General features: G+C 41.3%; 1 protein-coding gene across 1 annotated transcript in view; it reads left to right on the forward strand.

The window, feature by feature from the left end:
* The window catches only part of LOC140715509 (uncharacterized), a 449,684-nt gene that overhangs the window by 67,467 nt on the left and 354,544 nt on the right, over positions 1 to 27,673 (forward strand). Inside the window, exons 6-7 of the mRNA XM_073027850.1 lie at positions 20,619 to 20,753; positions 23,787 to 23,944. Of these exons, the coding sequence (XP_072883951.1) occupies positions 20,619 to 20,753; positions 23,787 to 23,944 (293 nt within the window). The remainder of the gene's footprint in view (positions 1 to 20,618; positions 20,754 to 23,786; positions 23,945 to 27,673) is intronic.

A 27,673-nucleotide genomic window follows, 5' to 3' on the forward strand; every position in this document is an offset into this window, starting at 1 on the left:
TGATATGTCTTTGGACTGTGGGAAGAAATCAGAGCACTCACAGGAAACCCAAGCAGTCATGGGGAGAACGTACAAAGTTCTTCAGGCAGCAGCAAGAATCTAACCTTGGTTGCTAGTACTGTAAAGCATTGTACTAACCGCTAGGCTACCATGCCACCATACTTAATAACTTCAGGAAATTTTGTTCTCATCACCTGATTAACCTGTCAGCTGCAGATTTTATTTTATTCATGAACAATATATGCTGGCAAAAATAATAAATACTTTAATGGAATTTTAATAATTACAATTTGATTTACTGTGGTGTTATATTTATGTCAATAATCTGCACAATTTTTGACTCACTGTGTAATAGAGTCAGGGTTGTTTCCTGAAGTATTTCCCTGTGTTACTAATATATTTGACCACTTGAAATTATGTTTCAATATGTTATGCTTTTGAAACATACGCCTACAAAATTAAAATTTTGCAATATTGTTGTTACATAATTGTTGCCCATTTTGCTTTGCAACAAGAAACAATGAAACCTGCTCTAATCTATTAAAAAGCATTTGTGATTAAGTTAATAAAACTATATTGGAAATGGGATTAGGCAGAAATATATACAATTAAGTCACTATTTATGGAGGATATTCTTAACTCCTAAGGTAACATGCATAAATTCCTATTGGAAAAATTCTAAAATACCTTCTCCAAAGAAGTTATAATGCATCATCACATTGGCACTAATGACATCGACCGAAAGGGGGATAAGGTCCTGCACAGTGAGTATAGTGAGTTAGAGAAAAGGCTGAAAAGCAGGACCTCTAAGGTAGTAATCTCTGGATAGCTCCCAGTACCACACACTAGTCAGGGCAGGAATAGGATGATAGTACAGATGAATGAGTTGCTGAGGGAGTGGTGCAAGGGGCAGTGGTTGAGATTTTTTAGTCATTGGGATCTATTCTGGGGAAGGTAAGATCAGTATGAAAAGTACAGACTACATCTGAACACAAAGGGGACCAATATCCTTGCAGGCAGGATTGATAGAGCTGTTGGGGAGGGTTTAAACTAATTTGCCAAGGGTTTGGGAACCAGAGTGACAGGGCGGAGAATGGGACAATTGATATACAAGTTGATGCAGTGTGTAGTGAGACTGTGAGGAAGGACAGGCAGATGATAGGGTAAAATTTCAGTCACTGGAATGAGTTCAAGTGTAACATGGGAGCAAAATTTTAAAGGGTGATGAATACAGAATGGAAGGTGTCATATTTGAATGCAGACAGTGTACAGAATAAGGTAGATGATCTTTCAGCACAGTGAGAGATTGACAGGTATGACGTTGAGGGCATCACTGAATTGTGGCTGAGAGTTCACAGCTGGGAGTGTAACATACAAGGATACACCTTGTATCGAAAGAGAGGCAGGAAGCAGAGGAGGTAGGGTGGGTGTTGGTAAATTAAATCCTCAAAATGAAGAGACATAGAATCAGAAGATATAGAATCCTTTTGGGTAGAATTAAGAAAAGGTAAGTGTATAAAGACCCGGATGGAGTGATGTACAGATCTCCGAACAGTAGCCAGGATGTGGGATATAAATTACAATGAGAGATTGAAAAGGCATGTAATAAGGGCAATGTTATGATCATTGTTAGGGATTTCAATATGCAGGTAGATTGGGAAACTCAGGTGGATGCTGGATCCCAAGAAAGAGAAATTGTAAAATGCCTATGAGATGACTTTATAGAGCAACTTGTGATTGAGCCCACTTGGGGACAAACAATTCTGATCGGGTGTTGTCTAATGAACTAGATTTGATTGGGAGCTTAAGGTAAAGGTTCCCTTAGGAGAAAGTGATCATAATATGATAGAACTCACCCTGCAGTTTGAGAGGGAGAAGATAAAGTAGGATGTGTCAGCATTACAGTGGAGTAAAGGGAATTACAGTAGTATGAGAGAGGAGTTGCCCAAAGTTGATTGGAAGGTGACACTAACAGGGATGATGGCAGAAGAGTAATGGCTGAAGTTTCTGGGGGCAATTTGGAAGATGCAGGATACATGTATCACAAAAATGAAGACATATTCTAAAGGGAGGATGAGAGGAAATCAAAGACAGTATAAAAGCAAAAAAGGAAACATGTAATACAGCAAAAAATATTGGGAACTTAGGGGATTGGGAAGCTTTGAAGAACTAACAGATGGCAACTAAAAAACATAAAGAGAGAAGATGAAATATGAAGGTGAGCTAGCCAAGAAATATCTGAGGATACCAAAAGCTTTTTCAGATATATAAAGAGGTGAGAGTGGATATTGGACCGCCAGAAAATGTCACTGAAGAGGTAGAAATGGGGGACAAAGAAATGGTTGATGAACTTAATAAATATTTTGTGTCTGTCTTCACTGTGGCAGACACTAGCAGCATGCCAGAAACTTGAGAGTATCAGGGGACAGAAGTGAGTGTAGTTGCTGTTACAAAGGAGAAGGTGTTTGGGAAGCTAAAATATCTGAACATAGATAATCCACCTGGACCAGATGTACTATACCCAGGGTTCTGAAAGAGGGAGCTGAAGAGATTGTGGAGGCATTAGTAATGATCTTTCAAGAAACACTAGATTATGGAATGGTTCTGGATGACTGAAAAATTGCAAATGTCAGTGTGTTCTTTAAAAAGGGAGGGAGGCAGAAGAAAAGAGTTATAGGCTAGTTAGCCTGAGCTTAGTGGTTGGGAAGATGTTAGATTTCATTGTTAAGGATGAGGTTTTGAAGCACTTGGAGGCACATGATAAAGTAAGCTAAAGTCAGCATGGTTTTCTTAAGGAGAAATCTTGCCTGGCAAATTCCTGAGGAAATAACAGGCAGGATAGACAAAGGAGTATTGGTGGATGTTGTGTACTTGGACTTTCAGAAGGCCTTTGAAAAGGCGCCACACACGAGGCTACTTAACATGATTAGAACCCATGGCATTACAGGTAAGATATTAGCATGGACAGAAGATTAGCTGACTAGCAGGATACAAAAAGTCAAAATAAAGGTGGCCTTTTCTGGTTGGCTGGCAGTGACTAGTGGGGTTGGTATTGGGACTGCTTCTTTTCAAGTTTAGGTCAACAATTTAGATCACAGAATTAATGGCTTTGTGCCTAAGTTTGCAGCTAATACAAAGATAGGAGAGGCAGGTAGTGTTGAGGAAGTAGGGAGCCTGAATAAGGACTTGGACAGATTGGGAGGATAGGCAGAGAAGTGGCAGATGCAGTATAGTGTAAGAAAGTATATTAAGTGGGCTTTCAAAGACTATTCTTCAAGGAGTGGTGCAGGGGAAAAGAAAAAAGGGCAAATAGAGGAAGAAATGGGCAGACAGCATTGCAGCGTGGACCGAAGAGAGCTTTGCCGCAACCCAGGCAGTCGCCCACAAATGGTGAAAGATGGAGGCAACTGGTGCAGTGCTTATCCGTACAGCGCTCCTATGACCGTAACTGTAGTCCTTTGTTCCTCTAGGACTAGGTGTAGCTCTTATGTAGTTCTTGTGCAAAAGGATTGTGTATTTAGTGTACTATTGAACATACCGTATAACCATATAACAATTACAGCACGGAAACAACCCATCTCGGCCCTTCTAGTCCATGCTGAACGCTTACTCTCACCTAGTCCCACTTACCTGCACTCAGCCCATAACTCTCCATTCCTTTCCTGTCCATATACCTATCCATTTTTTTTTTAAATGACAAAATCGAACCTGCCTCTACAACTTCTACTGGAAGTTCGTTCCACACAGCTACCATTCTCTGAGTAAAGAAGTTCCCCCTCGTGTTACCCTTAAACTTTTGCCCCTTAACTCTCAACTCATGTCCTCTTGTTTGAATCTCCCCTACTCACAATGGAAAAAGCCTATCCACGTCAACTCTATCTATCCCCCTCATAATTTTAAATACCTCTATCAAGTCCCCCCTCAACCTTCTACGCTCCAAAGAATAAAGACCTAACTTGTTCAACCTTTCTCTGTAACTTAGGTTCTGAAACCCAGGTAACATTCTCGTAAATCTTCTCTGTACTCTATTTTGTTGACATCTTTCCTATAATTCGGTGACCAGAACTGTACACAATACTCCAGATTTGACCTCATCAATGTCTTGTACAATTTTAGCATTACATCCCAACTCCTATACTCAATGCTCTGATTTATAAAGGTCAGCATACCAAAAGCTTTCTTCACCACCCTATCCACATGAGATTCCACCTTCAGGGAACTATGCACCAATATTCCTAGATCACTCTGTTCTACTGCATTCCTCAATGCCCTACCATTTACCATGTATGTCCTATTTTGATTAGTCCTACCAAAATGTAGCACCTCACACTTATCAGCATTAAACTCTATCTGCCACCTTTCAGCCCACTCTTCTAACTGGCCTAAATCCCTCTGCAAGCTTTGAAAACCTACTTCATTATCCACAACGCCACCTATCTTAGTATCATCTGTATACTTACTAATCCAATTTACCACCCCTTCAGCATACCCCTACCATACTTCAGCACACTGGTTTTTTTCATTAGACTAGCAATCCAGTCTGATTGTGTAATCTGGAGGAACATTTAAGATCCATCAGGGCAGCCATGGGACCTATAAAATCTATAAAACCTGCCTCCAGACAAATCATTTTCTGAATTTATTGCAAACGAGCCTATGGAAGTCTTTGGCCTCTTGCATTGTTCCAGTGACACCCGTTGTAAATTTGTTGAACAGCATCTCATCTTCCATCAATAATTGAGCAAAACATTCAGTTGTAATAAACCATCAAATAGAACAATACAGGCAAGAGCTGTTTAAGAAGATAAGTAACCATCCTAAGATTGAATGAAGGTGATCAATAATGCATAATGCCATCTATTTGCGGACTCTCAAATCCCTTGAATGGAAATAGCAACTGCAAAATGGCAGTTGATGTTATAGTGAGGTAATCAGATCACCTCTTTTCCTCCCACTTACAGATGGAAAACATTAGAAGGATTTCTCTATAGATGACAAGGGTACCTTGTAGTGCCTCAGATCAATTGAGCATGCCATTAAAGAGAAGAGATAAGCTCCTTTGTCTTTGAAGTAGCAGCATTGGAAACACAGTTGGCATTAAGACAGGTTACAGACACATTGCAAACTAGACTAGAGAAATATTGAGCCTTTTGCCCTGCTCCAGTGAAGACAACTTAAATATCATATTCCTTCTCTCTATTTTGAAACCTACTGGAGTCAATATTAAATTTAACATCATTATTTTACCATCCTTTCCAGTTTATGTCAGAACTAAGTTCTGATGTGTGGTCATCAACTCATTAATTCTGTTTATTCTCCTCTTAGATTCTCCTTTCCTGCAGATTTCTAACAACTCCAGTGAATTGTAAACACAAAGTATACTGCAGATGCTGTGGTCAAATCAACACATACAAACGAGCTGGATGAACTCAGCAAGTCGGGCAGCATCCGTCAAAATGAGCAGTCAACGTTTCGGGCCGAGACCTTTACGAAGGGTTTTGGCCCGAAACATTGACTGCTCATTTCAATGGATGCTGCCCAATCTGCTGAGTTCATCCAGCTTGTTCGTATCCAGTGAATTGTATCTGCACAAGTATTGTTTTTTTTATTTCTTTCTCCTCTGTCTTCACTTACATTTCTTCATTTGCACATCCTCCAGATATGCCTTCAACACCCCGTGTTAACTAGTTCACAACAATTTACATCACACTCTGTCTTAGTCTCCACTCCTCCTTCCTTCTTTGCAGTTTAAAACATATTTCTTTTAAGGCATTTGCTTGATCTGAGATAGTAAATCCTTTTCTCTCTATAATCTGCTGTCTGACCTGCAATTTTTGTTTATTACTAGATATCCATAATTAATTTTTTGATTTATTTTTATTCCTGCAGAAGTTTTTATTTGAGTTTCATGCTTCAAAATTTAGCACTGAATTAGTAATCAGATGCATCCTGGTCATTTAGCTTTTGATTAAGAAGAATAATGTCCAATCTTTTCAGATCTTCACATCAAATTGAAAGTTATCTATCACTGCTCTCAGGTATTATATTGGAAGGTTTTGTAACATATTTTGATTGTATTATTATGGACTTAGCTGGTTAGAATACTTCAAAGTTGTTTTTACTTCAAAGTCTTTGTAGTGCCTGAAGATATTTCTGGTCTTTTAAAGGATTCTGACACTACAAATTTTCATTATGTGAATTCTTCAGGCAAGGAACATATTCAAGAAATGAGTACGCCCAACACCAGCTGCAGGGTGAGCAAGCAGAAAGAAGCACGCTTTGAGAAACTCTATCCTGCCAAACAGAGGATGGAGATATAAGAGAAAATATGTACACTTTTCTAAAGAGACTGCATTCATCTAGGAAGTCATAATGTATCAAAACTAGGGTCAGAGTCAAGTTCATTGTCATATGAACAAGATTGTGTGCATGAAAAGCTTGCAGCAGCATTATAAACACAGCTTCATATAAGCTCACAAGAAAAATGTTCACAAATTATGCATAATTTTTACAAGAAAGAACACAATTAGTACAAAAAAAGCCCATTTTAGTTCAAAATAATAAAAGTGATAATAGTGTTTCTGAACTGTAGTGTTATGCATTTGCTACTTGGTTCAAGAACCAAATAGTTGAAGGAAAGTTGCCGACTTTGAACCTGATGGGCTGGGACTTCAGTCTTCTTTACCTCTTGCCTGATGATCGCTGTGAAAAGATGGCATGCCCCAGATGGTGGGGCTCTTTGATTTTGGATGCTGCCTTCTTGACATGATGCCTCACATAGACACTACCAATTATGTGGAGGGATATGTACTGGGTAGGGTCCACTACTTGCTGCAGCATCTTCCAACCCTCATGCGCTTGAATTGCCATATTTACCCACAATTAACTAGCACAGTTAGAACATTAAGACTTCTTTGCAAGAAGTCTGTGAGTGGGTTCAAAACAATGGCATTCTTTATGTCCTGAAACTTCAGGCTGTTAGATGATTCGTGATGGAGTTTTCAAATAGTGTCCCAAATCTTAGCTCTTTAGTCAATATTTGGTGTCAGGCAAGTCTGAAGTTAGCTGGTTCTGGAAAAAATCCAAACTTGGGCATCTTTGAAAAGGATATTGCTGAGTAAATGCTGTTTTATTGTGTGGTTGTTAACATCTTCCCTCCATAGACTGGATTGAGAGATGAACAGTACAGTAAATCATCATATTGGGTCTAATCTGCATTTTATGAGAAATCTTCTACATGGATGAATAAATAAATTATGATTAGACTCATACTGATTAGAATAGATTAAACAGTCCAACAATCATCAACAAAATGGCAAAGCCACCATTGAAAGTAATAATTACAAGTGGCAATTACTCACTAATACAATCCAACAGCCTAACTGTCCAACAATCCAATAGTCCATCAGGGCTTATTTCCAACAAAATAGAGTCTAGCCACTAACCTTTGCTTTGCCACTGACTCTGCCACTGTCAATAACCAGAGGCTGTGCATCCAGGAATGACTGTCTCACCAACAAACTCTTCAATACAACGAGGTCTTTCCACCAAAATCAGAAGTGTGAGGGAATACCCTCCACTAGCCTGATGAACATGTGCCAATCATTCTCAAGAATTTCAACATCATCCAGCATGAAGAAGCATGCATAGTTGGTACCTCTAGAAATTTCCATGAACACTCATTCTCTCCATCAGTGTACACAGAGCTTGCAGTTTGGTCCATTCTATAGTTACTTGCTCACCTGTCCCAGCAGCATTTCCCACACTGGCAACCTCAACCATCAAAACAAAAGATACGGACAATGGGCACATGGGAATACCATCATCAGAGGGTTCCCTTGCACCATCAAGACTTGGAAAATGTATTATTATTACCTCTTCACTAGACTTAAATCTTAAACCTCTGTACTTGATGGTTCCATGAAGTATCTTCCCTAGAAGGACTACAGTGTATAAAAGAATACGTATACAATGCTGGAAGAACTCAGCAGGTCAGGCAGCATCCGTGAGAAAAGAGTAGCCAACGTTTCGGGCCGAGACCCTTCATCAGGAATGGGGGGGGGGGGGAAGAGAGGGCCGAAGCCCAGTAATAGAGATAGGGAAGGGGGTAGGGCCTAGAGGTGCCAGGTAGAAAACCAATCAGAGGAAAGATAAAGGGGGGAGGGGGCAGGGATAAGCATGAAAGAACTGTAGAGATAAAGAAGCAGAAAGTTGAAAGGGGAGAGAGGCAGAGAGAGACCTGGGATAGGGGAATGGGGAGGGGGAGAGAATTACCAGAAATTGGAGAACTCAATGTTCATACCACCAGGCTGGAGGCTACCCAGACGGTAGATGAGGTGTTGCTCCTCCAACCTGAGTTTGGCCTCATCATGGCAGTAGAGGAGGCCATGTACGGACATATCTAGATGGGAATGAGAGGCAGAGTTGAAGTGGGTGGCAACCGGGTGGTCCTGTCCATTGTGACGGATGGAGCGTAGGTGCTCAACGAAGCGGTTCCCCAATCTGCGTCGGGTCTCGCCGATGTAGAGGAGGCCGCAACGGGAGCACCGGATGCAATAGGTGACTCCAGCAGACTCGCAGGTGAAGTGTTGCCTCACCTGGAAGGACTGTCTGGGACCCGGAATGGTGGTAAGGGGGGAGGTGTGGGGACAGGTGTAGCATTTGCGCTTGCAGGGATAAGTGCCGGGTGGGAATTCTGTGGGGAGGGACGTGTGGACCAGGTAGTCGCGGAGGGAACAATGCCTGCGAAAAGCTGAGAGGGGTAGGGAGGTGCTTGGTGGTGGGGTCCTGTTGAAGGTGGCGGATGTTGCGGATGATAATATGCTGGATCCAGAGGCTGGTGGGGTGGTAGGTGAGGACAAGGGGAACACGATCCCTGTTGTGGTGACGGGAGGATGGGTTAAGGGCTGAAGTGCGGGAAGTGGAGGAGATGCGGGTGAGGGCATCTTTGATTACGCCAGAAGGGAAACCAAGCCTGGTGGTATGAAGAGCAAACACGAGGAAATCTGCAGGTGCTGGAAATTCAAACAACAACACACACAAAATGCTGGTAGAATACAGCATACAGTCCTGACGAAGGGTCTCGGCCCGAAACGTCGACATCGCTTCTCCCTATAGATGCTGCCTAGCCTGCTGTGTTCTACCAGCATTTTGCTGGTGGTATGAACATTGATTTCTCCAATTTCCGGTAATTCCCTCCCCCTCCCCCTTCCCCTATCCCAGGTCCCTCTCTGCCTCTCTCCCCTTTTAACTTTCTGCTTCTTTATCTCTACAGTTCTTTCATGCTTATCCCCTCCCTCTCCCCTTTATCTTTCCTCTGATTGGTTTTCCACCTGGCGCCTCTAGGCCCTACCCCCTCCCCTATCTCTATTACTGGGCTTCGGCCCTCTCTTCCCCCCCATTCCTGATGAAGGGTCTCGGCCCGAAGTGTTGGCTACTCTTTTCTCACGGATGCTGCCTGACTTGCTGAGTTCTTCCAGCGTTGTGTACGTATTCTTTGATCCACAGCATCTGCAGTTGTATTTTTGTATTTTAGTGTATAAAAGAGACAGTTTACCTCCAACTTCTCAAAAGCAATAATGGATGGGCACAAGTTTTTTGCCCCTCTCAAGTTGCCCTAAAGCAGCTGTTAAGATGACCTTCTTTAACTACTGCAGACACTTAGACTAAAGTTACCTCTGTCTTCGGCATTGTCCCTAAGAAAATAGGGACCCTTGTCTCCAATGCTGACCCTAGCTTAGAGGAAAACACAATGCACTACATTACTAGACCTCTGATCTTCACAATAAAATTTAAAAAAACACTTTGTGATTTATTTTCATTGCCATTGTAATTATTACCCAAGGCAATACAGTAGAATACATCAAAAGTTGTTTAATAGGCAACATCAGGATAATGCAAAAATTCAATTTTGTCATGCTTTTAGGATGCGTGAAACCACTGGTTATCATGTCAAATCAATGCAGTCGTTGTAATACATACATAAAAACTGTGGGCAATAAGTGGGCACAATCAAAGTAAAATTGAAAATCACTATTTTTACTGTATGTATATCAATACCATTTAGTCTTTATTTTCTGGCAGGAAAATAGAGTATATGGTTCTTTTGTTGAAGTCAGTTGGTAGAGCATTTGCTAACAAAAAGGTATTAGGTGAAGGTCATTTCAGAGCATGTGGGGAACTTGAAAACCAAAATAAAAAAACTGTCAACCCAGTGCAGAGTTTGGGGAAGCTACTGTAGCTCTTTGTCTAGAAACTGGATTTTGAAATGTAATTCTTACTTATTTCTGGCATGCAAAAGCATTGGCACTAGTATTAAATCAAGTCCCCTGTAAAATGCCATGCAAATTGCCAAAAATTGCATGAAACAACAGTAGAGCCATGTGCATTCAGAAAGGAATACTAATATAGGATTTTTTTACTAATCTTTACTGGACCTCTTTCAGTTCAGCCTCCATAGAACATAGAGCATTACAGTAGACAAGCGCTTCAGTCAACAAGGACAAGAATCAAATAACAATATGTCACTCACATGAGAAAATCTGCAGAGGCTCGAAATCCAAGCAACACACACAAAATGCTGGAGGAACTCAGCAGATCAGGCAGCATCTGTGGAAAAGTAAACAGTCGCTGTTTCGGGCCAAGACCGTTCATTAAGACTGGAAGAAAAGCTGAGGTCAAAGTAAGAAGGTGGGGATAAGGGACAAAGAAGTATAAAGTGGTAGGTGATAAGTGGAACTGGGAGGGGAGAAGGGTGAAGTAAAGAGCTGGGAAGTAGATTGGTGAAAGAGATAAAGGGCTGGAGTAGGTGTAATTTGATGGGAGAGTGTAGAATACCATGGAAGAAAGAGAAGGAGAAGGAGCACCAGAGGGAGGTGATGCACAGTTAAGGAGGTAACAGCAAAGGATGGCGGGATGGAGATACATCTCTATCAAAGGAGGTGCAAGGCTTTCCTTCTCTCTGATAGCATACAAGTCAGTCCTGGGCAAGGTGTAGCACCTCCACAGCTCCCCATTCAGTGTCATGTGAGACCATGGTAGCAGGTTGTATGGTTGTATGAGCAGCTGGTGCATACCACAAGTCCTGGTTATGTGACCACTGATGCTAGGCAGGTACTTTTTGAAGAATATTGATAATGGCTGGTGTCACCTGTCCCAAAATGTCAACTGTTTACTCTTCTTCATATATGCAGCCTGACCTGTTGAATTCCTCCAGCATTTTGTGTGCATTGTTTGGATTTCCAGCATCTGCAGATTTTCTCTTGTTTGTGGAGGCAATGGCAATTCACTTCTGTAGAAAAATTTGCCAAGAACAATCATAGTCAAAAGACCATGATTGCCCACATCATACAACATGGCATGTAACAAACAAACTGTACCTCCCAATAACTTTACAGCACAATGATCCAAAAGGCACTGGCCTTAAAATACATAGAGCCAAAGCAGCTACACAGTAGCACATCCAGAGAGGCCAGAGGCAACAGGGAGAGGAATTCATTTCTTATGTTCATTTATAGAGCATGCAGACTCTTGTCAAAGAGATAAATACCAGGATGATCAGAGAGTCCTGCAGACCCTCGTTAGAGATACATTCCAGAGTAATCAGAGAGTCATTCAGACCCTTGGAGAGAGGAGACTAGCTGCTTGGGCAACTGCTGGTCTTCCATGCAACCTTGCCCAGGCCTGTGCCCTGAAGCAAGACTTTCCAGGCACAGATCCATGGTCTTGAGAGACTAACGGATGCTGTCATCAAAGGGTGATCAGAGAGTCATGCAGACCCTCGTTAGAGATACATTCCAGGGTGATCATAGAGTCATGTAGACTCTCGTTAGAGATACATTCCAGGGTGATCATAGAGTCATGTAGACCATCGTTAGAGATACATTCCAGGGTGATCATAGAGACCATCGTTAGAGATACATTCCAGGGTGATCAAAGAGTCATGCAGACCCTCATTAGAGATGCATTTCAGGGTGATCGCAGTCATGCCGAACCTCATTAGAGATACATTCCAGGGTGATCACAGAGTCATGCAGACTCTTGTCAAAAAGATACATTCCAAGGTAATCATCAAGTTGTGCAGACCCTCATTAAAGATACATTCCAGGGAGATTATGAGAGCCTAATACGAAGTGGCTACAAGATTCTTTCACAGGAGAAAATCCTGGGCAATGGTGCAATTCCATATCCTTATGACAAATGCTTGAGTGATCTACAACCACTTTATACCAAATACCATAGTACGTTAACAACATTTAATGTGTATTTGGATAGACAGATGGACCGGATAAGTTTCAGGGCTATGGACCAAGCATGGGCAAATGGGACTGGGTTAGATGGTTGATCGGCCTGTTTCTGTACTGCTTGACTGTATAACTGTAAAATGGACCTTAAAACATGAACAATGGACTTGTATCTTTTACTTAATCATCTACCCTGACCATGTTGGTGGTAGTAGTTGGTGTGTGGTGACTTGAATCAAGATCTCTGATTTTACATTTTTTCTACAAGAAGCTATCAAAGAATCACTTATACCAACGATATTTCCCTGGGAGATCCTGAGTGGTAACTTCACCTGGAACCAATAATTTTCTCCAGCTTTTCTTATTTGAATTACCCCATAAGTTCTACTGCATGGCCCTGAGACACTTCTGCTATTATGTATCTGACACCAGTAGCTATCTTCGGTTTGGATCATTGTATACTGCATGTTGTCTAACAATGAAGCCTCCGGATTTGCTTCGTGGCAACCAATAAAACCACTCTGATGGGACTGATGCCACTTTCTGCCACTGTTGAGATACCTGCAATGCTGCTGTTTTTGCATTTGGCTTTTGGGACTGAAGTGAGGGGACGCTGAAGTTGAATGTAGTTCATATCTCTCAGAATCTATCCCCCTGGGCTGCTAAAGAAAAACTTGACAATGAAGACTCTTTCAGGATGAAGGAGTGACGTGCTTCCTAGAAACAAAACATTCAGCATGATTAATAACAAGTTGAACACTGAGAAAATGGAAACTTCACCTGTTCGTGAAAAAGTTTCATAGCACTGAAGTGGGCCCTTTGCAACACCACATCCATGCTGACCATTTTGCTTACCTACTCTAATCTCATTTGCCCTCATTAGATTTGAATCCTTCTATGCCTTGTATATTCAAGTGTCTCCTAAATATGATGATGGAACCTGATACCACTACCTCCCTGCCAGGAGGTTCCAGATAACAAGCATTTCCTATATAAGAGGAAGTCCTCAGATCCTCTACAAAATTCGTTCCTCTTGCCTTAATACTGTGCTATCTTGTTTTTGACACCATTCTATGTGGAAAAGATTCTGCCTATCTATGCCTCTCATTAAAATATACTGCATAACTTCCATTTTAGTTGTAGGGACCCCTTACAGGCACATGACTACAGTCAAAGGCTTCCTAGTAGGAAGCCTGGTGACCTCAATGTACAAATGCTGCCTATCCCATTGAAATCAAAATTGAGAAATCTTTCCTTCTGGAGCATAGAGTTAAGTGAGCAGCAAATTGAGAAATATGTACAGCAGAGAATTGCTGGTCCTGATGAAATGACTTGGCCTGAAATGTTGCTTGTTTATTAGATTTTGCCTGACTTGATGATTTCCTCTGTATTTAGAGATCTGCTTGCTGTAGCTGTTTAGAAAGAGCCTGTGGCAAAGAAGCTGAGAGATAATGTGAACTTGACCTCCAGGGGTATGCAGTCCAATTCAAAGTTTAAAGTAAATTTATTATCAAAGTACATATATGTTACCTTGTAAAACCCTTGCAGGCATACTCAATAAATCCACAGTAGAATAACAGCTATAATAGGAATAAATGAAAGACCACACCAACTGGGCATTCAACCAGTGTGCAAATGACAACAAACTCTACAAATACAAGAGTAAGAAATAATAATAATAAAAAAATCAGCAATAAGTATTGAGAACATGAGAGTCCTTGAATGTGAGTCCATAGGTTGTGTTAACATTTCATTGATGAAGCAAGTGAAGTTGAGTGAAGTTATCCCCTTTGAACATAAAACATAGAACATAGAATAGTACTGCACATTACAGGCCCTTCAGGCCACAATGTTGTGCCGACCCTCAAACCCTGCCTCACATATAACCCCCCACCTTAAATTCCTCCATATACCTGTCTAGTAGTCTCTTAAACTTCACTAGTGTATCTGCCTCCACCACTGACTCAGGCAGTGCATTCCACGCACCAACCACTCTCTGAGTGAAAAACCTTCCTCTAATATCCCCCTTGAACTTCCCTCCCCTTACCTTAAAGCCATGTCCTCTTGTACCGAATAGTAGTGCCCTGGGGAAGAGGCACTGGCTGTCCACTCTGTCTATTCCTCTTAATATCTTGTACACCTCTATCATGTCTCCTCTCATCCTCCTTCTCTCCAAAGAGTAAAACCCTAGCTCCCTTAATCTCTGATCATAATCCATACCCTCTAAACCAGGCAGCATCCTGGTAAATCTCCTCTGTACACTTTCCAATGCTTCCACATCCTTCCTATAGTGAGGCGACCAGAACTGGACACAGTACTCCAAGTGTAGCCTAACTAGAGTTTTATAGTTTCATTACATCGTGTCTCTTAAACTCTATCCCTCGACTTATGAAGGCTAACACCCCATAAGATCCACAAACCTGCCTGTCCAGGTAGACCTATTGACTCAGCTTGCTCCTGCCCCACTGAACTCATTTCTGCATACCTTGACACTGTCTTATCCCCCCTTATTCAATCTCTTCCCACCTATGTTCGTGACACTTCTCACGCTTTGAATTTTTTCAATGATTTTAAGTTCCCTGGCCCCCACCACCTTATTTTCACCATGGACGTCCAGTCCCTATATACGTTCATCCCCCACCGAGATGGTCTCGAAGCTCTTCGCTTCTTTTTGGATTCCAGACCTAACCAATTCCCCTCTACCACCACTCTCCTCCGTCTAGCGGAATTAGTTCTTACTCTCAATAATTTCTCCTTTGGCTCCTCCCACTTCCTCCAAACCAAGGGTGTAGCCATGGGCACACGCATGGGTCCCAGTTAATGCCTGCCTTTTTGTTGGCTTTGTGGAACAGTCCATGTTCCAAGTCTATACGGGTATCCGTCCCCCTCTTTTCCTTCGCTACATCGACGACTGCATTGGCGCTGCCTCCTGCACGCATGCTGAGCTCATTGACTTCATTAACTTTGCCTCCAACTTTCACTCTGCCCTCAAATTTACCTGGTCCATTTTCGACACCTCCCTCCCCTTTCTTGATCTTTCTGTCTCCATCTCTGGAGACGGCTTATCTACTGATATCTACTATAAGCCTACAGACTCTCACAGCTACCTGGACTATTCCTCTTCCCACCCTGTCTCTTGCAAAAATGCTATCCCCTTCTCACAATTCCTTCGTCTCTGCCGCATCTGCTCTCAGGATGAGGCTTTTCATTCCAGGACGAAGGAGATGTCTTCCTTTTTTAAACAAAGGGGCTTCCCTTCTTCCACCATCAACTCTGCTCTCAAGTGCATCTCTCCCATTTCCCACACATCTGCCCTCACCCCATCTGCCCGCCACCCCACTCGGGATAGGGTTCCCCTTGTCCCCACCTACCACCCCAACAACCTCCAGGTCCAACGTATAATTCTCCGTAACTTCCGCCACCTACAACAGGATCCCACTACCAAGCACATCTTTCCCTCCCCCCCTTCTGCTTTCCGCAGGAATCGCTCCCTATGCGACTCCCTTGTCCACTCGTCCCCCCCCATCCCCTCCCACCGATCTCCCTCCTGGCACTTATCCTTGTAAGCGGAACAAGTGCTACACCTGCCCTTACACCTCCTCCCTCACCATCATTCAGGGCCCCAGACAGTCCTTCCAGGTGAGGCGACACTTCACCTGTGAGTCGGCTGGTGTGGTATACTGCGTCCGGTGCTCCCAGTGTAGTCTTTTATATATTGGTGAGACCCGACGCAGACTGGGAGACCGTTTCGCTGAACACCTATGCTCGGTCCGCCAGGAAAAGCAGGATCTCCCAGTGGCCACACATTTTAATTCCACGTCCCATTCCCATTCTGATATGTCTATCCATGGCCTCCTCTACTGTCAAGATGAAGCCACACTCAGGTTGGAGGAACAACACCTTATATACCGGCTGGGTAGCCTCCAACCTGATGGCATGAATATTGACTTCTCTAACTTCCGTTAATGCCCCCCTCCCCTTCTTACCCCATCCCTGACTTATTTAGTTGTTTTTTTTTCTCTCTCTCTGCCCATCACCCTGCCCGTTCTCCATCTCCCTCTGGTGCTCCCCCCCCCTCCCCCTTTCTTTCTCCTGAGGCCTCCTGTCCCATGATCCTTTCTCTTCTCCAGCTCTGTATCACTTTCACCAATCACTTATCCAGCTCTTAGCTTCATCCCACCCCCTCCAGTCTTCTCCTATCATTTTGCATTTCCCCCTGCCCCAACTACTTTCAAATCTCTTAGTATCTCTCCTTTCAGTTAGTCCTGACGAAGAGTCTCAGCCCGAAACGTCAACAGTGCTTCTCCCTATAGATGCTGCCTGGCCTGCTGTGTTCCACCAGCATTTTGTGTGTGTTGTTTGAATTTCCAGCATCTGCAGATTTCCTTGTGTTTGCACCCCATAAGCTTTCTTAATTACCCTATCTACCTGTGAGGCAACTTTCAGGGATCTGTCGACATGTACCCCCAGATCCCTCTGCTCCTCCACACTACCAGGTATCCTGCCATTTACTTTGTACTCTGCCTTGGCGTTTGTCCTTCCAAATTGTACCACCTCACATTTCTCCAGGTTGAACCCCATCTGCCATTTCTCAGCCCACTTCAGCATCCTATCAATGTGTCTCTGCAATCTTCAACAATCCTCTACACTATCTACAACACCACCAACCTTTGTGTCATCTGCAAACTTGCCAACCCATGCTTCTACCTCCACATCCAGGTTGTTAATAAAAATCACGAAAATTAGAGGTCCCAGAACAGATCCTTGTGGGACACCACTAGTCACAACCCTCCAATGTGAATGTACTCCCTCCACCATGACCCTCTGTCTTCTGCAGGCAAGCCAATTCTGAATCCACATGGCCAAACTTCCCTGGATCCCATGCCTTCTGACTTTCTGAATAAGCCTACCGTGTGGAACCTTGTCAAATGCCTTACTAAAATCCATGTAGATCACATCCATTGCACTACCCTCATCTATATGCCTGGTCACCTCCTGAAAGAACTCTATCAGGCTTGTTAGACACGATCTGCCCTTCACAAAGCCATGCTGACTGTCCCTGATCAGACATGATTCTCTAAATGCCCATAGATCCTATCTCTAAGAATCTTTTCCAACAGCTTTCCCACCACAGACGTAAGGCTCACTGGTCTATAATTACCTGGACTATTCCTACTACCTTTTTTGAACAAGGGGACAACATTCGCCTCCCTCCAATCCTCCGGTACCATTCCCGTGGACAACGAGTACATAAAGATCCTAGCCAGAGGCTCAGCAATCTCTTCCCTCGCCTCGTGGAGCAGCCTGGGGAATATTCCGTCAGGTCCTGGGGACTTATCCATCCTAATGTATTTTAACAACTCCAACACCTCCTCTCCCTTAATATCAACATGCTCCAGAACATCAATCTCACTCATATTCTCCTTACCGTCATCAAGTTCCCTCTCATTGGTGAATACCGAAGACAAGTATTCATTGAGGACGTCACTCACTTCCACAGCCTCCAGGCACATCTTCCCACTTTTATCTCTAATCGGTCCTACCTTCACTCCTGTCATCCTTTTGTTCTTCACATAATTGAAGAATGCCTTGGAGTTTTCCTTTACCCTACTCGCCAAGGCCTTCTCAGCCCCTTCTTAAGCTCCTTTCTTGCTACCCTATATTCTTCAATAGACCCATCTGATCCTTGCTTCCTAAACCTCATGTACGCTGCCTTCTTCCACCTGACTAGATTTTGCACGGCATTTGTCACCCATGGTTCCTTCACCCTACCATTCTTTATCTTTCTCACCGGGACTCATTTATCCCTAACATCCTGCAAGAGATCCTTAAATATCGACCACATGTCCATAGTACATTTCCCTGCAAAAACATCATCCCAATGCACACCCGCAAGTTCTAGGCTTATAGCCTCATAATTTGCCCTTCCCCAATTAAAAATTTTCCTGTTCGCTCTGATTCTATCCTTTTCCTTGAAAATGCTAAAGGCCAGGGAGCGGTGATCACTGTCCCCCAGATGCTCACCCACTGACAGATCTGTGACCTGACCTGGTTCGTTACCTAATACTAGATCTAGTATGGCATTCCCCCTAGTCGGCCTGTCAACATACTGTGACAAGAATTCATCCTGGACACACTTAACAAACTCTGCCCCATCTAAACCCTTGGAACTAATCAGATGCCAATCAATATTAGAGAACAAGTAGTTGAGTAGAGAACAAATGATTCAAGAACAAATAGTTGATGGGTGATAACTGTTCCTGAACCTGGTTTTGTGAGTCCTGAGGCTCTTTTACCTTCTTTCTGATGGCAGCAGTAAGATGAGAGCATGTCCTGGGTGGTGGTGATCCCTGATGATAGATGCTATTTTCCTGCAACAGTGCTCCATGTAAATGCACTCAATGGGAGGATGGACTTCACATGTGATGGACTGGGCCGTTTCCACTACATTTTGTAAGATTTTCCATTCAGGGGCATTGATGCTTCCATAGCAGGCTGCGATGTAGCCAGTCAGTATATACTCTCCAGAACACATCTATTAAAGTTTGTCAAAGTATTAGATATCATGCCAAATCTTCGCAAATTCCTAAGGAAGCAGAGCATGGTTAAGGATTGTCCCACTGGAAAATGTGAGCCTGAAAGTACGTTGTTCATCAAAGAGGCCCAAGTAAGAGTCTGTGAAGACTGCAAAATGTCTGTTTACTGATGAATATTTTGTTGCCTGTCTTGCTCAGGTCATTGAATCAGCTTGAGTGGCCAATGTGACATCTCCTATAATGGAGTGATACCAACAACCTTACTTCTGAGATGGAGTTTGTATTTGACAGCTAAATGCTGAAAACAAACATTCACTCTGACACGTGGGGAAGTTGTCTGAGCATGCTGCAGTCAGTTCTGTAGCTGCCAGTCATGTCTCCAGTATTAGCAGATTGTTCATTCAAATTATGTGAAAAGCAAAATACTTGCATTGTATGTTCTTAGGTCCACTGATACCATTTCAGGACACTTGTAGAGTGAAGCTTTGAGCTCCATTTAAATCCTGACTAATAATGCTTGACCTTTAACATGGAATGCACATGGAAGTACCAGCCTTGCTTCATGATTGGCATGATTTCATGGGAAAATAATTGTATAGTATTTCTAGGCAACTTTCTAAAATATCCCATGGGGTTCTTCTTGCAAAATCACTTGCAGGAACAGGCCCTTCAACCACAATGTCTGTGGCAACATGAGAATTACCTCAGATGTCTTTACAAATATAAATCTATTAAATATTTCTGAAGACATTTTTAAACACAAGTATCATGTCATCACATTCCTCTTAGTCAACCCTTACTGTGAGCAAGTTGGCTGCTTTATATCCTGCATCACAATAAGGATATTGAAAGTATTCCATTGGCTATACAATACATTGGCACAATTTGTAAGGCATTAAATACATGACTGTATTTATGTTTATGAAAATATGTAATCATGACCACTGTACTGAAGCTGTGAATTTTCCAGTCTAGAATAATCTGAACAACATAAACTGGAATTCATAACATGCAATATTTAATATGTAGTATCTTATTAAATACCCAATTAATGATTGCATAGAAAATATATTAGGGTACACACTGACATGACAACATGCAGAATAATTTGTGGGAGAAAAATTGGGCAATGGCTGAATTGGAAAACCTTAATGGAAAAGAAAATTGGATGTTCTCTAAAATCGACTAAGTATAAAATAAATGCTTTTATTTGAAAAGCAGAAAAATATTTGATTGCCAACAGTCTTACATGTTTTTATTGATAATGAAATGGAGTCTGCAGTTATTGATAAGCACTATTGTGTCATTGTTGATGTTAGTGTCTTTGGGACATAAAAGTTTGCAGCAGTAATTGGGTAGAATGGCAGGGCTTCTGTGTCACAACGGGCAGCATATGTGGTAGCATCAAACAAGCCTTACCCACAAAACAAACTTTAAAAAATTCTCAGCAAACTAAATCACAATGCCAGTTTTAACTCTTTTGAAAGCATTCTGATTGGCATTCATGGAACTTGTGTACTGTAAGTAAAATATTACCGCAAATTGACTTGATTCTTTTTAGTGTTCTAAGTGTGTACTTCTGAATTTAAGATTTAAAAATGTCAACTTCTTCAACTTTTATGATTTGAGAACATTAACTGTTCATGATCTTCATTGTGCTTGAGGGGTTTAAGGCTTTCTCTAATGTCATGCAGTTATTCTGATACAAGAGAAATTAGAGTCAAAAACTGGCAGTGGAGGAATGAACCCAGTAGCTTAGAAAAGCTCATAGTTTCCATGAGGTCTTGTTCAGTGCGTTATTGTGTTCTTCCCCGATAATACATTCACACGTATTTTTCAGATTGTTGCAGAAGGAACATGAACAAATTGAGTTGCAAAATTCTCTGTCTGAATTGAAAAAAAGCAATAAATTGCTAGAAGATCATACATTTTTCCTCAATGAGAATGTGCACGAGAAAACAGAGGAGAATAAAAGGTAAATAGGTCTTTGAGATACATTGACCATTCCAGGCAACTGTAAAGTTCATTCCATTTTAGCAACTAATTGCATTTGTTTTCCTTTTAATTTTGTTTTCTGTTGCATGGACCATATCTGGGAAATAATGCTCTAAGAGTGAATTTCTTATTTCATGATAACTCTGAGTTTATTACATTAATAATTTCAGGAGCAAGTGTTTTTGAAAACTATGAAATAAATATCTTTTAATTATTATCCAATGCTGATTGTATAACCGTAGTACAATTAAAATATGTTAACATTAATTAAAGATATACTCATTAATTTGGTACAGGTATTTCAAAAGTAAGATATGTACAAATGTAAGGTATTATTTTATGAATTAGTCAATAATTTATATTGAGAATCTAAATGTATACTTATTGAAATACTTAGTTAATAAGATCAGCTGCTATGTTCATTTAACTGTTTAGTTATCAGTCCTTTTGCAAGTTGACAGCAAGATGCTTATGTGAGAATGCTGTTCTTGGACTACAGTTCAGCATTCAACACCATAGTTCCATCCAGGCTCGACAAGAAGCTCAGAGACCTTGGCCTTGACCCTACCTTGTGCAGTTGGATCCTGGACTTCCTGTCAGATCGTCGGCAGGTGGTAAGAGTGGGCTCCCTCACCTCCACCCCTCTGACTCTCAATACAGGGGCTTCTTAGGATTGTGTACTAAGTCCCCTCCTTTACTCCCTGTATGCCGATGACAGTGTCACCACTCACAGCTCTAATCTGCTAATTAACTTTGCCGACAACACTATATCTCAAACAATAACGAGGTGGCCTACTGAGCAGAAGTCATCTCTGACAGTGGTGTCAGTAATGTCAAGAAAACAACCTCCCCCTCAATGTTGCAAAAACAAAGGAACTGGTTGCGGATTACAGGAGGAATGGAGATGGGCTAACCCCTATTGACATCAATGGATCTGGGGATGAGAGGGTAAACATCTTTAAATTCCTCAGCATCCACATCACCAAGGACTTCACATGGTCTGTACACCCCAGCTGTGTGGTTAAAAAGACACAACAGCACCTCTTTCACCTCAGACAGTTGAAGAAGTTTGGTACAGGCCCCCAAATCCTGAGAGCTTTCTACAGGGGCACAATTGAGAGCATCCTGACTGGCTGCATCGCTGCCTGGTGTAGGAACTGTACCTCCCTTAATCGCAAGACACTGACGAGAGTGGTGCGGACATCTGTAGTTGTGAATTTCCCATGATTCGGGACATTTACAAAAGTGTGTAAAAAGGGCCCGTAGGATCATTGAGGACCCCAGTCATCCCAACCAGAATCTATTCCAGTTGCTATCATCCGGGAAACAGTACCACAACATAAAAGCCAGGACTAACAGGTTCCGGGACAGCTTCTTCCACCAGGCCATCAGACTGATTAATTCACGCTGATTTGAGTGTATTCTATGTTACATTGACTGTTCTATTTATTATAAATTATTGTAAATTACTATGATTGTACATTGCACATTTAGACAGAAATGTACGTAAAGATTTTTACTCCTCATGTATGTGAAGGGTGTAAGAAATAAAGTCAATTCAAAAACAAATATTACAATGTCCCTAATGTATTTTTTTGTTTATTGTATTAGTGGTATAGAAACTCTTATGTCATTTATTTTAGATGCAAAATTTTATTTATAATTTTAAAAGATAATTTATACCAGATCACTCAGTGAAATAATTTTTCCATGTATATCTTTTATATATGCACATCTAATTTTATGCAAATATTTAATTTATTTCTGAGTAATTATTCTTTAGCTGCTTAGAAATAGAGAGGAGCTACTTAGTGCATGTAAGATTGCATAGACCCTGGTTTGGATAATGTAATATAGTCATCTGCAGTTTAATTTGGGCCATACTATTACAAATAATTTTTATATGTTCTCTTGAGTTGAGCTCAAGGGCAGCTTTTATCGTACAATAAAGATGAACACTTGTACGATAAAGATGGACTCTTGATCTATCAGTCTTCTTTGTCATGGCCTTTGCACCTTATTTGTCTACTCTAACACTATATTCTATATTCTTTATTGTTTTACTTAGTACTAACTTGATGTACAACAGTACTGTGCAAAAGTCTTAGGCACATATATATATAGCTAGGGTGCCTAAGACCCTGAGCAAAAATAAGTGTGATTGAGTGGTCAACAAAAGATATGATATCCATTGGTCCCCATCCCAAACTGCCACGAACAAAGTATGAATACATAACTTATTCCCTTTGCTTTTACCACAGCCCCCACTCATGTGGCTAGGTACAACAATAAACATGCAACACAGGATATAATGCAGAAAGAGAATAGATGCATGGCTCCTACGCATCTCTTGCTTTTCTTTGAAATGAATATACTCACTGTATCTGTTCTTGTTTTAAACTGTATTGTAACCAGATTCAGCAGATCTTGCTGATCTCCACAGGTATTCCAGAATCAGGGTATTAGTGGGAATTCTCTAGAAAGTAGTAGTCAGCAAGTTTGGAAGCCGTGAATTTAAATGGAATCCTGAAATTTGAGGCAATTATGCAAAGAAGTAAATATTCTGATAGTTCAATTTAGAAGTATCAGCATTTCTCAGTCTGACTATTAATTTAGATGTTATCTCACATTTCTGATATAGAAATAATGAGAAAAATTGTGTTATTGAGGAAGAAAGCAGTGTCATAGAGTCAATGGAAGAATTACCTCACAGGGACATGACAAGAGTTAAACATACTAGACTGTGAGGAACAATGAAGAACAGTTGTATACACTGAAATTTGATGAGTGTGATTTGATTTAGTATTGTTCCTTTCAGGATCATGTTAGTTAGGATATGACAATGTTTAGCTTTCTTCAGGATGAGAACTTTTTCTGAAGCCATGACATTTCAGTAAGACAAAATGAACATTTGCAATAATTGGCAAACATTTAGTGTAGAGTAAATAGTAAAATATATGAAAGCAGTGACTTTTTCTAGACAGTTATCCTATCATTTTTTAATATTTTTCAGGTTGCTGCAGAAGTATCATAATGTAAAGGAGAAGACTGCAAAGCAAGCCAGATGCTATGAGGATACTATCAAAGACCTAAGGACAATGCTACAGGACACAACAGAACAAGTGGCTGCACTCATCCAGTATAAGAAGATTTATGAAGATCTTCATGAGGGTAGAGCATGCATCTCTTTAAATGCATCAATATTATTCTTTTCTGAAAGAGAAAAGCTTAACCTTTTTTTTTTACAACGGATGAGAAGTTTGTGACAATAAACAAAACTTAAATGGAGCTATTAGTGTAACACGACCAACTTGATGGCCAAGCAGAGTGTAGGATTATTTTTTTCTGTGTTGTCATTGCTGGTTTCCAGGTGTTCACCTTTGATCTGGCTTCAGGCAAAATTTTCTGTCGAGCTTTTTGATGATTTTTGACATAACCTATGTTAGATCTTAAACATCACAACAAAGCGTGGTTGAAAATGTCAATGTATATTTTACTTTCATAGAATGATCAGTTTGTTGAAAAATTATAAATAGTTTATTTAATTTACTGTACACTGCCCATGAACACTACCTCACTACATATTTAATTTAACTTTTAAAATATAAATATACTTCTTACTGTAATTTACAATTTATGATCATGTACAGTATTGCAATGTACTGCTGCTGCATAACATCAAATTTCATAACATATGCCAGTGACATTAAATCTGATTCTGATTCTGAAGCTTTCTAGACCATACCAACATTTTGAAATAGAAATCAAAACTCAAAACATTTAAAGCCCTGAAGATCTTAGAAAAATGTATTCACAGTGCTTCATCATTTGAACAGTAGCCATGTATCTGGAATACAGTCCAATAAATAAAATACCACAGTTCAGAATCAGAATCAGATTTAATATCACCGGCATAAGTGGTGATATTTGTTGTTATGCAGCAGCAGTACATTGTAATACATAATAAAAATATCTGTAAATTACAATAGTACGTTTGTAAGTACATATTAAAAAATGTTACATTAAATAAGTGGTACACAAAGAGATAAAAAAAAGAAAAATAAATTATGTAGTGTTCATGGGTTCAATGCCCATTCATAAATCTGATTGTAGAGGGGAAGAAGCTGTTCTTAAATCATTGAGTGTGTGTCTTCAAGGTCCTGAACCTCTTCCCTTCTGGTAGCAATGAAAAACGTGCATGTCCTAGGTGATAGGGTGGTATCCTTAATGATGGATGTCGCCTTTTTGAGGCATCACTCCTTGAAGGTGTCTGGATACTTGAGAGGCTAGTGCCCATGATAGAGCTGACTGAGTTGACAACTTTCTGCAGCTTATTTTGATCCTGTGCTGTGGCCACCCTCTCTCCCCCTCCCCCCATACCACACAGTGATGCAGCTGATTAGAATGCTGTCCACAGTATATCTGTAGAAATTTGGTGGCATTCTTTGGTGACATTTGAAATCTCCTCAAACTCCTAATGAAATATAGCTGCTGTTGTGCCTTCTTTATAACTACATTGGTATGTTGGGCCCAGGATGGATCCTCAGAGATGTTGACATCCAGGAACTTGAAATTGCTCACCTTTCCTACTTCTGATCCATTGATGAGGACTGGTGTGTGTTCCCTTGTCTTATCCTTTATAAAATCGACAGTCAATTCTTCGGTCTTATTGTGGGGTTGTTTCTGGGACACCGTCAATCTGCTGATCTGTCTCACTCCTGTGTGTCTTCTTATCACCACCTGAAATTCTGCCAACAATAGTTGTGTTGTCAGCAAATTCATAGATGGCATTTGAGCTGAGCCCAGCTGCACAGTCATGGGTGTAAAGGGAGTAGAGCAGTGGGCTAAGTATATATCCCTAAGCTGTGCCAGCGAGGTGGAGATGTTATTTCTAATCCACCCAGACTGTGATCTTCTGATGAGGACGTCAAGGATCCAGTTGTAGAGGAAGGTGCAGAGGCCCGGGTTATGGAGCTTTTTGATCAGAACTTGAGGAATGATTGTGTTAAATGCTGATCTGTAGTCAATAAGCAGCAGCCTGTTGTAAATATTACTATTGTCTAGGTATGCGATCACATCTGCTGTAGACCTATTGTGGCGATAGGCAAATTGCATCGGGTCCAGATTCTTGCTGAGGTAGGATTGATTTCAGCCTCAACCAACCTCTCAAAGCACTTCATTGATATAGATGTGAGTACTACCAGATGATAGTACTGGCAGTCCATTAAGGCAGTGCATCCTACTCTTCTTGGACATGATTGCTGCCCTTTTGAAGCAGGTGGGAATTTCTGATTGTAGCACTGAGAAACTGAAAATGGTTATAAGGCAATTAAAATAAACATAATATTCGATGACAGTTTCAACAAATCTTTTTGAGCAGCACCCAATCAGGGATCGGAAGCGTGAAAAGACGTAGTTCATAGAGGTTTGTCGATTGAGTAAAAAAGGCAGCGATCCACGGCACTTTGGAGTTTTGAGCCGGTCTCAATCAGTGTACGGGATTAATTGACTAGAACAAATTAAAGTAAGGCTGCACAAGCGGAGCGGCCATTTTCAGAGCAGTCATCGTCGGAATATTCAGATTTAGTGTGGAGGTTTTGAGGCTTCAGCAAAGAAAGGCTTCCCTCAGAGAAGGCAAAAGAAAAATGTTAGTAGAGAAAGCCCAGGAAATTATAGACCAGTGAGTCTTACTTCAGTGGTTGGTAAGTTGATGGAGAAGATCCTGAGAGACAATATTTATGAACATTTGGAAAGGCATAATATGATTAAGAATAGTCAGCATGGCTTTGTCAAAGGCAGGTCGTGCCTTTGAGGATGTGACTAAACACTTTGATAAAGATAGAGCAGTAGATGTAGTGTATATAGATTTCAACAAGGCATTTGACAAAGTACCCCATGCAAGGCTTATTGCGAAAATAAGGAGGCATGGGATCCAAGGGGACCTTGCTTTGTGGATCCAGAACTGGCTTGCCCACAGAAGGCAAAGAGTGGTTATAGACGTGTCATATTCTGCATGGAGGTCGGTGACCACTGGTGTGCCTCAGGGATTTGTTCTGGGACCCTTACTTTTTATGGTTTATATAAATGACCTGGATTAGGAAGTGGAGGGATGGGTTAGTAAATTTACTGATGACACAAAGGTTGGGGGTGTTGTGGATAGTGTGGAGGGCTGTCAGAGGTTACAGCGGGACATTGATAGGATACAGAACTGAGCTGAGAAGTGGCAGATGGAGTTCAACCCAGATAAGTGTGAGGTGGTTCATTTTGGTAGGTCAAATATGATGGCAGAATATAGTATTAATGGTAAGACTCTTGGCAGTGTGGAAGATCACAGGGATCTTGGGGTCCAAGTCCATAGGACACTCAAAGCTGCTACACAGGTTCACTCTGTGGTTAAGAAAGCAAACGGTGTATTGGCCTTCATCAATCGTGGGATTGAGTTTAGGAGCCAAGAGGTAATGTTGCAGCTATATAGGACCTTCGTCAGACCCTACTTGGAGTAAGTACTGTGCTCATTTCTGGTCGCCTCATTACAAGAAGGATGTGGAAACCATAGAAAGGGTGCAGAGGAGATTTACAAGGATGTTGCCTGGATTGGGGAGCATGCCTTATGTGAATAGGTTGAGCAAACTCGGCCTTTTCTCCTTGGAATGACAGAGGATCAGAGTTGTCCTGATAGAGGTGTATAAGATGATGGGAGGCATTGATTGTGTGGATAGTCAGAGGCTTTTTCCAGGTCTGAAATGACTAGCACGAGAGGAGTTTTAAGGTGTTTGGAAGTAGGTACAGAGAAGGTGTCAGGGGTAAGTTTTTTATGCAGAGAATGGTGAATGCATGGAATGGGCTGCCGGCAATGGTGGTGGAGGCGGATACAATAGGGTCTTTTAAGAGTTTCCTAGG

The sequence above is a fragment of the Hemitrygon akajei genome, chromosome 23 (genome assembly GCF_048418815.1).
Source record: "Hemitrygon akajei chromosome 23, sHemAka1.3, whole genome shotgun sequence".
Lineage (NCBI taxonomy): Eukaryota > Metazoa > Chordata > Chondrichthyes > Myliobatiformes > Dasyatidae > Hemitrygon > Hemitrygon akajei.